This window comes from Rhinolophus ferrumequinum, chromosome 2, assembly GCF_004115265.2.
Source record: "Rhinolophus ferrumequinum isolate MPI-CBG mRhiFer1 chromosome 2, mRhiFer1_v1.p, whole genome shotgun sequence".
Lineage (NCBI taxonomy): Eukaryota > Metazoa > Chordata > Mammalia > Chiroptera > Rhinolophidae > Rhinolophus > Rhinolophus ferrumequinum.
Window position 1 is genome coordinate 5,408,864 of NC_046285.1, and position 13,975 is coordinate 5,422,838.

At 34.0% G+C, this 13,975-nt stretch overlaps 1 protein-coding gene across 2 annotated transcripts in view; it reads right to left on the bottom strand.

The window, feature by feature from the left end:
- Positions 1-13,975, bottom strand: part of PLOD2 (procollagen-lysine,2-oxoglutarate 5-dioxygenase 2) — a 90,942-nt gene that overhangs the window by 17,697 nt on the left and 59,270 nt on the right. For both annotated transcript variants that reach the window (XM_033087358.1, XM_033087368.1), the window contains exons 7-9: positions 12,717-12,814; positions 5,144-5,245; positions 1,572-1,697 (exon numbers count right to left, since the gene is read on the bottom strand). In XM_033087358.1, coding sequence (XP_032943249.1) covers positions 1,572-1,697; positions 5,144-5,245; positions 12,717-12,814 — 326 coding nt within the window. The remainder of the gene's footprint in view (positions 1-1,571; positions 1,698-5,143; positions 5,246-12,716; positions 12,815-13,975) is intronic.

Below are 13,975 nucleotides of genomic sequence, written 5' to 3' on the forward strand. Positions count from 1 at the left end.
TTTCATATGAAGGGATGGGTTCACATTCAAAGTTCTGAATTCCACAACTCACATATTCACCAATTACAGACAAAATGATAACAAAATTAAACATGTTATATTTAAATATCATCTAAATGTCACATGAAAAATCTAAAATAGATACATATCGATATTTTTGAAAGAGAAGATTGTTCAAAGAATTTTGAACAATCTACTCCTAGACAGGCTTTGCATAAATATTTAAATCCTGGGTGCTATAAAATGTTTCTAAATGGGGTGGGGGAGGCTTATGGCCTGAGAATCTTAGACATGTGCTATAAAATATCCATTAAAAATGTCAATTAAAAGATATTAATCTAAGTTATAAATAATTATTTTATAAAATAAATATTACAATATTCTGTGAAGCCAGAGAGAAAAAGTAATGGTCACATATAAAATTGTGTTTTTACAAAAAGAGTGTTTAACAATATTTTATTGATGGGAAAATCATCAACATAAAAGTCATCAAATTAGTGTTACTCAACTGTGCTAAAACTTGGCAAGAGTATCTATCTCCATCATTTGAGCATTTTAGAGCTTTTTATGTATCAAGTCTCATTAACTATTTTAGAAAGCTTTTCACAGCGTGTTAAAACTACTTATCATGTAAAAGTTACAGAGTTAATATGAAATAAAAAAGATAAAAACTCCTGCAATCAAGGAGTTTTAGATACTACGAAAGGAGGAAAAGAATAAATAAAAAAAGACAGAATACATAAAAACAAAACACTTTAACATAAGTACATACATTATAACACATTTTACAAAGCAAATGCTCAATGATTCGCCCTTCTAAACTTCTTTTAGATGGTTTTCTGTAAATTTAAAATATTCTCAGGAAAAGGCAAATGATTAGCTGATATGTACCTTAGAAGGAAAAAAGAGTGGTAAAGAAAAAGTATCAGGACATAAGAGAGAAGACAGCATACTTCATAGCTATTAAGTTTTTCTAAATGATGTTAAATACTAACAATTTTAACAGGAAAGAGACAAATAATGGGAAAATACTGAGAAAAAACGTGTCTTTAGGTTTGGATTGCATGTGGGAGCTTTTTGGGAGGCTCTGAATAGTTCTTAAGGAAATGCTAAAATCAAACCCTTTGGGGGAAAAGCATGCCATTGTGTGATTAATCAAAATAATACTATCTGGAAGCTATTTTAAGTTCAATATTACAGTATTACCATAAGCTGTAAACAATTTAACGACAGGTTCTATAAAAGAAAGTACGAGAACTAACCCAAAGGCAAAAGAATATAAGGCCATTTGACATCTCTGCAATACATTTTAAGTCACAGCAAATAGCTAATATTCAAACTTTTTGATCTACCAAAATTGGCAATTTCACGCACGGCTCATCCCAATATCATGATACTAGTTTCAGACTGTAAAATCCTGAGATCCTAAAAAGGCAGAGCAGTAATTTGTCCAAAAATCCCTTACCTAATTTACCCCAGTGGATTTTTTGACATAAATAAATAATAAGAAATAGTTCCAAAGCAAATAAAAAATACTTTTCACATAAAATATTCATTTCTCAAATACTTACTTTGTTATGAATAAAGACTTTAATTGCTTCTTTGGGGTAATCCAGTGTCAACAATATGTCCAGAAATCGAGATAGGAAAGGGGTTGGTTGCTCAATGAAAACACCGATTGTTACCTTTGGACAGACCTTTGTTTCATGGCAAACATAAGAAAAATTTACCATTAGTGTGGACTTACTTTAAATTCTATGCAAGTCTTGCTCAGAATAACACCAAATAAACCAGAATATCAATTTAATGTAATTTGCTAAATATTTGAATAGCAATTCTCTAACACTTGAAATACATTTTTGTGGACCCCATCAGAGTGATTTTACTCAATAGCATCTTGGCATTATGACTTAGGTTTGAAGAAGAAACTCATTACCATATTTATTATATGGATTTAATGAAGGCTATTGCCTACTCTGCTATTCAATGCTTCTTTCATGGTAGTCCTTAAAGAAACTTCTTTCAATTCTGAATCTATTTTGACAGCTTCATCTAAGAAACCAGAATGTTAATTGTGTTTCTCTTTTTGTTTCCATGGCTTGAAATTTCAGTAGTTAATTTGTAGCTCAAATAAAACAACCATGGAAGACTTGAACCTTTATCTCTAACCTTGAATATCTCTTTTAAACTAATTTTACTCATAGCACTTTATTTTGCTCCTATTATATATATATAGGAAAGCTATTTTCTTTCACTAATACATTTTATCTTGTATCTATTTTTACATATTTTTCTTAAATGCTCTTTGGATATGTTTTAGGGGACACTTTATTTTCATTCACTGTATGACAACTTCTGAAATATGCATGCTATGCGTCAGTACTTGTGATAAACAACATTTAGATAAAGGAGTGAAAGTTCTTGGCTTGGAGACTTAAAAATGGTTGGGGAAGTCAGAAACATAAGTAAACGACCATTTAATAGTGTTATTACCGGAACTATATGAACCACTTCTTTATAATGCCTTTTTAAAACCGTCTTTTAAAGCCTGAATTTACAGATTAAATATTCTTTTAAAAACATATTTGTTAATGCTGAACTAGCTACCTCTCCCCATCTTTTCACACATGGTACCTAACCTGTTCGCTTGTTATCTGGATTATAACTTAATATTCGTTTGCACTGAAGTACACCTCATACAGTGTTGTACTTCTTTCTTTATCAATACATTCATTCATCCAAATATCATTAAATGAATAAACAAATACAAATAACTAAAGACAAAATGCCCTCTAGGAGTTCTCAACTCCTAGAGGAAATAAATAAAAAGCGGGTCACAACTCTCCCTTATCAAATGACATAATGCATTTCAGTTAAATGTCATAATAACCTTAAAAGTTACTTATTAGACCGAATTTGCATGAGAGGAAAATGGGACTTAAGCAACCCAGGGTTAAGCAACCCAGAACACATAAATTTGTAGGTAAAGAGCTGGGCTTCAAAGTACTACACCTCCATTATCAATCTACGATCATTTTTATAGACCAATGATAACAGTACAATGATTAGCATTTATTGAAGGCTTACACTTCATATACTGCGGGTGCAAAAAAGTGTATATACATAGCTTGTATTCATCTTTTGTTATCGGTATATATTGAGTATTATAATTTTAACACAGTTTTTTCCTTGCTTAAAATGTGTCTACATTTTTTGGCACCCTCTATGTACACAATTTATATATATAAAATATCATTATATATATATATATATATATATATATATATATATATATATATATGTAAAATTTAATTTAACCCTACTACCAGCCCTCTGAGATAGCCACTATTATTTTTACACATAAAAAAACTTGCCTATGGCCCACATCTTAGAATATGGAAGGCCTGAGATTTTAATTATCCATATAATTTTAATTTTTATATCTATTGCATAATAACTACATATATTAAACACTAAGAAATTTATTTTGCATAATAGGATGGTTTTCTTTTCTAGTATATTTTAACAACTGATAAGACAAAGTAGCTTAAGAATCAAGTGATGTACTCCTATATGTAAAAAAAGATAAGAAATTTTAATATAAATATTTTTCTATCTTTGCACCAGTTTATGTAAATGAAACCCAACAGATAGAAAGTACTAACTTCCCCTCCAGAGGGCAACACTACTGTCTGTACTTTCTGCAAAAATGATCAGGACGATTTTTTAAACATCGTCATGATGCAGCTTCATTCAGAAATATTCTGGCATTCTTTCCAGACAGAAAACATTCAGTTTGATATTGGAGAGACTGGCTAAAAAGTCTTATTTTCAAGTAAAATAGGGCTCTACTTAAAAAGCTCCTAAACGTGCATGAGTTACTCTTTAGCCTCCTTTCAGACGATGATAAGGACAGAAAATATTTAATTCAGCAGATGGAGTGTTTTACACTGGGAGTATTTTGTATTTGCATGGGTCTAGGGGTTACCAGAACTATATTACTGGGAATTTTACTTTTGTCTATATTAGTTCTCCTGATCCGGCATTCTGTAGACACTCGATGAACTTATGGTTAATGAAGGAAGAAATCAGCCTTCAATGACAAAAATCATCCCTAGAATCCAAACACATAATAGTCTTCCAAGTCACAAGAGCAATTTTTTGGAAGAAAATTCTTACTATAGGATATCCTAAAACTGCTTTGGTTATTGACACAAGGATTCATAAAAATGTTTTATAAATAAATAATTAATAGTTCCGATTGCTCATTTGCTCTCAAAGTGTAAACTATAGCTATAATTCTCTATGATGTGTGTACACACACACAAACACACACACACACACACACACACACACAGAGGGTACCCAAAAATGTATACACATTTTAAGAAAGGAAAAAACTGTACTAAAATTGTAAAACTCAATATATTCCAATAACAAAAGATGAATATAAGCCATATATGTATACATTTTTGGCACCCCCAGATATACATAAACATATGTATATATGGCACTGTTCCTGGTATATAATATGTACATGACGTCCAGGCAAAATTGCACAGTGATCTGAATATAGGATCTAGTGCCAGACTGCCTAATTTCAAATCCCACCTCCAACACAAGAAAACTACATGCCTTTAAGCAAGTTACTTAACCTTTATATACTTCAGTTTTCTTATCATAAAACTCAGTCAATAGTACAATCTACTCAAGAGATTTTATGAAGTTTAAATGAGTTACTTATATTAAATACATAGAACAATTCTTAGTTATATAACATTATTTTTTAGATCAAATTTGAAAATCAAGCATAGATAAAATTAGTCAATAAAAATGCTGAAACATTGTAACCATTTTTTCCTCAATGCTATTAGCAAGTTAGCAGAGCACCCAATCATAACAAGCTATTAAATATTAACAACCAAGCCAGTTTTATTGGGGTCGATTATCAGCTGACTTTGCTTTCAAAATAGTTCAGAAATACACAAATCTAGCAATTTTCTGAATCATCATATTTTAGCTTTATAACTCCACTATCAACCATACTGTAAAATAATGGGCCTCCTTTCTTTTCACAAATCACTGTATTTCATGACAATGTCCTTTTTATTACTACATTTCACGCACAGTCAATTCCACTTACATTTACTGCAGACAAGTCGATTGTATCCAGTTCACACAGAGTGCAGCCATTCTCCTGTGTCCATGCATTAGGCACATAGTTTCCAAAGTAATTCAGGAGAACCTAGTAAAAGAAGGAAAACTGTATCAACAAAGGTAATCCTCTCTTCTCAATGTACTTTCATTCCATAAACATGTAACTGAGTACCTTTCTTTACTAATTCTACTAATATTTATCACTTAGATGTACACACTGAACAACCTGAACAACGTTCCCTCCAGACTATGCATTACAAAGCAGGTTAAACTTTGTTTCGAAATGACAAAAAAAAAATTCATTCTAAGTCATAAAGGTTATTTCATTTCAATATATAAGGAATAATACCAGAAAAGACACAATTAGAAAAATGTCAAACAATGAAACACAGTTGTAATTGGGCTAATGAGACTTATCAGCAAAACAACACAAATAAGATCAGTCATGTGTATAGTAACTTAGTAATAAGATAAGTATGTTTAAAGGCTCAGCACAGACTCCTACTGAGTGGGGGGTAGTTGCAATGTGACCTCTTGAAAACCATCCCCACACAAATCAAGTGCTATAAACTTTATTATCAAAAGGCACTAAACTATGCTACCTACTATAAACTAGGCTTCTGGGCAGTGATTCAGAGGCACTGATTTCAGGAAAAGAAAGCTTGCAGATTGAAACAGATCTAGAACAAGCTCCTACTAACAGCCACCCCACACATCCTAGCCACAATAAATTGAAGTGCAGTATCGCTCTCCCACCTACATATCAGGTGTCTCCTTTATGCCTTATATCCCCCTCTCCCTAAGCATCTACTGCCATTCATTTTCCTGTAATATCTGTGTCCTTGTGAGGGCTTTGGATGAGAGAGAGCACGAGGGAAGATGGATAGAGGAAAGAGATAAATACACTGACATAGGTTCTTGGCCCTCAAACAAATCTTGAATAACCCTAGATTTAAACAACTTAGGGAAAATTCTGCCGACTTACTTAAAAAAAAAGTTACTACAGTTTCTACTACAATGTTAATACCTGTAGTGGTATGAACATTTGTAGTTTGTTTTTTTTTTTTTTTTAATTAATTAATTAATTTATTTTTTAACAAACTAATTATTTCACCTCAAAACAGTGAAGCTGTAACACACTAGCTTACCTGTGACTTTATGCTGCTTTTAAAAGGAAGCACCTAAAAAACCTCATTATGTTTGTATAATCATTAACTTTTCATTGGCAAGCTGAGATGACTCAAAACACAAAGATGCCTAGCCATTAAATATGTTGGTCAAAATATAAAGAAGCACCAAGTGACTTTCTCTAGCTTCCTAAAACCCTAAAAAAGATCTAAAAGGTGCAGAATAATTTAGGTAATTAGTCCAGTACCATTTCACCAAATTTCTCCAAACATTTGAGATTCCATCCAAATATTTCTATTGCACTGAAACTGAAAACTGCTGTTGAAACAAGTACAGTATTAGTTGCAATGGGAAAAATCTTTGTGTCATATAGATATTGCAGACATGGTTACAATCTGTATAGCATACAGAAGACATGGACAACAACTAACTCATTCACATTTCTTTTGAACTACATGATAATTCAGGAAGCAAATTACATGGCAGAAAATACATAGTTATGGCACTAATTAACAACATTTCAAGAGTCCATGTGGCCACTTTAATGTGCCTCTATAATAAAAACAAAAAATTTTACTGTTGTCAAATTACAAATACAAATATTAATTTAATCATTTGTGTTCTCTACAAAATTATGGTTTTGAAGGAAGAAAACAAAGTGATTCATGTGAAAATGGATCCTTTAGCATTCTTCCAAGAGATTTTTTTTTAAGACTAGTAGAAAATATAGTGTTTTGTCTAAAATATCCTGGGGAATATTTTTTTTTTAAGGAAGAAAAACCCCTCAAATTGTTGGCCATATATAAAATTCTCATTTATATCTGAACATTGGTACTTTCCTCATCTCATAAAAAATTAAATATTTATTTCATGAATGATTGATCAGTCTATTGGAATCCCGATGTGAATATGAAAATGATCAATATTTTTAAAAAGTTAGAGCATAAAAGGCATTATAACTTTTCTACTTTCTACTTTTTACCTCAATTTATTTTCATAGATAATTATTTTTAAAACCATCACTGGAAACCTCCCTCTTTTGGATTTCTCACCACATAGGCAGAGGTTATCCACCACTGGGAGCCTTCATTTACACCTGTTTTCTTCATTAAAAACTGCAGACATTTATGCTGGCAGCCTTGGAAAGTGCAGAAAACTGCTTATGTATTTAGGCTGCTCTGGGCGGTCTCGAGCTACTAGGTGGGAGTACTTTCCTGATCCTTCTTTCACAATACCAAAATGTTTCCAAGTATGATGTCATTTCATCAGAAGAGAAACTTTTCCAACCACATTCTTTTTTTCCAAGTCATCTAATTATTCAAGGTCAAAGTGACCCAACCATTGTGATTTTAATGCAAAAAAATTAAGATCCCTATTTTTATTACAAATCAAATTAGTTTCAGAAATAATTGTTTTCATATGCAAATTAGGCATTTTGCTCTTGTTCTGCTAAACTTCTGTTCATATAAAAATACCACCACTTTCATAAAGATTACCTTAATAAGCATATTATCTGATATTTAAAAGAAAAGTTGGGTATTAAAATAAGCATCTTATTTTAATAAAATAAGCATGCTTTAATAAAATAAGCATGCTTACGAGCATGTGAGATCTGGCATACCTTGTCATTTTGGCTCAAATAAACTTATAAAAATTCTATTAAAAAAAGCATCTTATGATGTGCTACTAAGAATAAATGAGCTTCAAGAAAAAAAAGTAGGGCCAGCCTCGTGACTCAAGCGGTTGGAGCGCCGTTCTCCTAACTCCGAAGGCTGACGGTTCAATTCCCACATGGGCCAGTGGGCTCTCAACCACAAGGTTGCCAGTTCAATTCCTTGAGTCCCGCAAGGAATGGTGGGCAGCGCCCCCTGCAACTAAGACTGAAAGGACAACAACTTGAAGCTGAATGGCACCCTTCACAACTAAGATTGAAAGGACAACTTGACTTGGGGTAAAAAAAAAAAAAAAAACGTCCTGGAAGTACACACTGTTCCCCAATAAAGTCCTGCTCTCCTAAAAAAAAAAAAAAAAAAAGAATAAAAAGTAAAGCTTCAAACCAGAAATTGTAGTTTCTATCTAAAAAGTGATTTACATTAGATTTTATCTAGACAAATATGAAAATAATTATGTAGAATACAGAAACATATTTCAAATAAAATGCTAATTAAAAAAACAAAATTATTTATAAGCCATTATGAAAACAAACAAAAAACATGAATGTGTATAGATGTGTATATATACTGAAAGGACATAAAACTGAATAAAAATATGGGAGGGTAGTGGGATTGTAGATTTTTTAAAATTATTTTTAAAATTGTTCTTAATAATAGCATGAAATATAGAGAAAGTTATTAAGAAATAAACTCATTTTTATATACTTCGGTCTATAAACACACTAGAAAAATTTATCATTTACAGATTACATGTATATAGTAGTTCTCTCTTACCCGTGGTTTAACTCTCAGGTTTCAGTTACACATGGTCAACCTCAATCTGAAAATATTACATGGAAAATTCCAGAAATAAACAATTCATACATTTTAAATTGTGCTGTACACCTGAAGCGGATGTAGAATAATACTGAATGTCAACTATAATTAAATATATAGGCACAGGATATAAAGTACAGCATATGGAATAGAGTCAATGGAATTGTAACAACTATATACAATGGCAGAGGGGTAGTAGACTGGGAGAGGGGTTATCACTTTGTGAGGAGTATAAATGTCTAACTAGTACATTGTTTTATACACCTGAAACTAATAAAAAGAAAAAAAAAAGAAAAAAGAAAAATAAATTGCACACCGTTCTGAGTAGCATAATGAAACCTCGAGTTGTCCCACTCAGGATATAACCATTCCTTTATCCAGGTATCCACACGTATACATTCCTGACCCGTTCGGTACTTAGTAGTTAGTCATTTAGTGGCCTTCTCCATTATCCCATCAACTGCCACAGTATCACAATGCTCATGTTCAAGTAAGGTTATTTGATTTAATACTGGCCCCCGAATGCAAGAGTCATGATGCCGGCAATTCACATACGCCAAAGAGAAGCTGTAAAGTGCTTCCTTTTTGTGTGTTGTTTGAAATTTATTTATTTATTTATATCAAATCTAACTTTATAATTTAAAAAAAAAACTTTATTTTTTGTTGCCAAATAAAATCATAGGAAGATAGGCCAGATAAGACCATGTCAGAGAAAATACAGGATCATCATACTGCTTAAAATGCCACAAACAGTGGTAGCCCAAACTGAGAATGTTTCCTAGAAGATTTAAAATTTCTTAGTACACACAGGTCTTTCTATATGATTAAGGACTAGCACTTCTTTTTTTTTTTTTAACTTTTATTTATTTAAGTGTGTTTTTCCAGGACCCATCAGCTCCAAGTTAAGAGGTTGTGTCAATCTAGTTGTGGAGGACATAGCTCACAGTGGCCCATGTGGCGATCGAAACGGCAACCTTGTTAAGAGGACCGCGCTCTAATCAGCTGAGCTAACCAGCCTCCCCAGTCTCCTTTTCTTGTGAGATGTCCTTTAGTCACTTTGTAAAACTCCAATCAGATTATCCTGGGAATTCGGAAGGAACTGGTGGTCACATTAAAATCACTGAACATCAGGCCCTAACCCACAAATAGCTAAATTGTCAGGACCAAGCTCCCTCTTTAACGACATTTAAATTTGATTAAAATACTACATTACCAAAAAGGAACAGCATACTATTTAGTTATAGGAGATGTCTGCTTTTACAAGCCCTTGCCTGCCCAGTGGACACTAAGGTGTCAGAGTGCTAAAAGAGAAACTGCAAACACACACACACACACACACACACACACTCACTGTAAAGAGTATCATAGACAAAATCTGTCCATTTATCAAACTTGCCTAGGGACAGCTATGGTAACCCACAGCAATTTTATGACTTTTTTGTCCTGTCAGAAAAATATCCGTCTTACCACTCCCAAGAATAATGCCAGATCATTACATTGTTTACACTCTAACATTCAAATTCCATGTATTGAAACGCTAATATAGCCTACACATTTGGACCCTGGGGAAACAAAAAGTGAACAGGATAGGTATGATTTCTGTAATTCCTAGGCTAAAGACCCAGTAAGTAAGAAAGACCAAAAACTACGTAAATCGTATCCCTTTCCAGTGTGTGGTATGTACTGTGATGGACGAAGTTCCAGATATTATAAAGTATTTCAGTATAGCAGGAGCTGAGGAAGAGAATGTGTGAGTATGAGAAAGGTGTGTGTATATATTTGTAGTGTCAGGAGTTGGGGAGCAGATGGGATGGTAGACGGGTGACCACTAAAGCAGGAACAAAATGTAAAAAGAGCCTTATAAAGACAAGTTGAGAATTTGGAACTTCGTACCTATAATATATCCACGGAGGGCATTACACAGGTGGATAACGTGACTGAGTTTCTGCTTCAGCAGAATACTCTAGTTCCAGGCTACTAGTGGGTAATTGCTTTTGGTGGGAGGCTGCAGGTGGCCTGACCTAAGGAAGTTGCTATTGGCACTGAGCAAGTTAGATAATCCACCCTACACAGCAGTTAAAGTAGCTCTTGGACTGGGAGTGGGAAGCAATGAGAGCCAAGATAAGACTCAGGTTCTGGTTAACCAACCGGCTGTAAGAAGAGGCAGAGCTGAAGGTCTTGAGCTCTGGTCTTCCCTGACACACAGTAAATCTACCAACTGGGTATCCAGAAACTGGAGCTCAGGAAAGTAGAGGAGTCTGAGCAAGGATTTCAAAATCACCAGCATTAAGAGAGGATTTGCTGATGTTCCCAGGAATGAAGCAAATTACCCAAGAATGTGTGTAGAAGAGATACCTTCCATCTGGATACTTAGCTAAAACAGTACAGGAAGAGGATCACCCTCTTCACCCCCAACCCGCCCCCCCCACAAAGTGTTAACATTTTTTAATGCATATTTTAAAAAAAGAAAGAGACTGAAGAGGAAAAACCAGAAAACTAGTAGATAAACCAGTAGAGCATCATGGAAACAAAGGGAAAGAGTATTTCAAGTAGGACCAAATAGGATCAACATTATCAAAAGTTATCAAAAGTTATCGTTGGCTGAAGTAAAAATGAGGGCTGACAAGTGTTTACTATTCAACAGGATGTCACAACAGACCATGAGGAGCATTTCCTCCTGGTGCAGTAGGATGGGAATAGCGGTGGCAGTGAATTGTCTCTAAAGAGTATGGCTGTGAAGGGAGAGAAAAGAGACAGGCAGCTGGCAGGCAGTGTGGTTTAAGGACCATGTTTTAGTTTGTGTTGACTCAGTTTTGTTTTCTTTAGAGATGGAAAAGACTTGAGGGTCTTTAAAATGCTGATGGGAAGGAGAGAATAGAACTGGGAAAACTGATACAAGATAGAGAAAGGAGAGCACATGGGAAGACTGCTTTGTAGGAGGGCTGGAACGGGATGAGAAGCAAGGTGCAAAGATAACTACGAGAGAAGGCAGATGTACTTCTTCCATTTTGATTTTGGAGAAGCTGCCAGGGTGGGCTTTCCCTTGAACTTCTCCCCATGTATATGCTTTTATTGGAATTCAGATTACTCACTTCTCTGACATAACAGACCACATCTCCCCATCTTCTCTTCCCACAATGCAAATCTATCTGCTAATCTCTTTTCTGGATACTTATGAGTAAACCAGCCAACTCAACATCTCAGAACATTGTTTTAAGCATATGTGTACACACGTACACACACACACACACACATACCCTATTTCCCAGAAAATAAGACCTAGCCGGATCATCAGCTCTAATGCGTCTTTTGGAGCAAAAATTAATATAAGACCCGGTCTTATTTTACTATAATATATAATATATAATATTATAATATTATATATAATATTATATAAGACCCGGTCTTATATTAATTTTTGTGTCTTTAAGATCGGGTCTTATATTAATTTTTGCTCCAAAAGATGCATTAGAGCTGATGGTCCGGCTAGGTCTTATTTTGGGGGAAGCACGGTGTACATATATATGTATGTATATACATATGTATGTATATATACACACACACATATATATACACATATATACATACACAAGTATATTTCATGTTCCATTTTAATTGGATACCAGCAATACAAACTTTAAAAACTTATCTATAAATCTGAAATCAATTAATAGTTTCAGCAAGCTCAAATATATGTATTTGAAAAGCATCCAAACTTTCATTAGTCAAATTATATTTGTCAATTATAACCCAGGCAGAAAATAAGTGCAAGAGGAAGCTTTCTGGCCATATAGACATACTGTGTAAGAGATGAAGCCAGTCAATTGTTGGCACCAAGATAAAGTTGCTTAAAGATATTTTTAAAAAAGAAGATATTCTACATGTTACACATTAGACTACCTCCAAGAAATAAGAAAACAGGCAAAGGTCACTGTGACTCACCTTGGTGGGCCCATTTCCATTTATTGCCACCGGTAATGTTTCATAAAACACATTCTTGGCTCTGGCTTTGCCATTTTCAAATTTCAAAACAACTTCATCTGAGTTAAAAGAAAAAACAGATTTTAGTAATTTAAAATGTGAGTGTGCATTCATATATACATATATGTGCACACATCGATTGATCTGTCTTGTTAGGAACTTCTCATGCATGCTACTCTACGTGCTACAACACTTTTAGACACTTTGTGTACTCCCAGCCAGCAGAAACTGAAACGAAGGACAACACTACACATTGTCCTCAGATACAGATTCTGAGGTCCTCCTTTACTCCCACTTGGCACCAGCCAATGAAGGTGCTAAGCCGCCGAGGTGTGTCTGGCGGAAGGAAGCCATCTGCACTCCTGCCTCTGCCTCTTCTTAGTGAAGTGATCCAGACAAGTCAAATTATTGTCTCAATGTATTCATTTGTAAAATGGGATCCCTGCCTGTCTTTTAAGGATATTATGAGGATAATTACAATATATGTATGGCAAATAGAACACTGCCAGGCATAATAAGCAAGAGTTCTACAAGTGGCCACCACTGGTATTATTTCCTGTTCTTGAAAATCAGGCCTAACACAAAGTCCAGGAACACCAAAGTCAGCTGGAAGCAGAAACTGTTTTGTTTGTTGTTTGTTTGTTTTCAGATTCTTTCCCTCACATTTCCTGAGCTCTCCAAACTAAATGCTGTCAATTCTGAGAATCCTGTTACTATACAATCTGCCTTGAAGAATTGTATTGAATTGCAGTGTATTTTTAATTTTGAAAGTGTAATGCATTACTGAATTCATGTATTTTGAGTCTTAATGTATTTATTAATTTTAATGTATTAATGTATTTTATCAAGATACATGTCTATTTAGGAAAATGCACACAGGCACACACATGTTCATGCAAGCACATGCCACAAACACATATTCAACAGTGTACATACGTAGTTACCAGCCACCTTTCTGCTCGGTTAAAACACTTTGATATTCTACGCTTCTGAGTGATTCACAATACAGAGAACTTATAATGAAAAATGTATAATCATCAGGTGCAATGAATTAAAAAATATATCTACAGTCCCCAGATGGTGAGATACTAAATTCCAAGTTACCACAGGCCAGAGACTTATTTTTTTTGCACTGGTCTTAGGAAATGATTTTAACTGAATATGTTTAACTATATCAAGCTAAGCCCAAATCCGATATTTTTCAAACGTTCCAATATCTA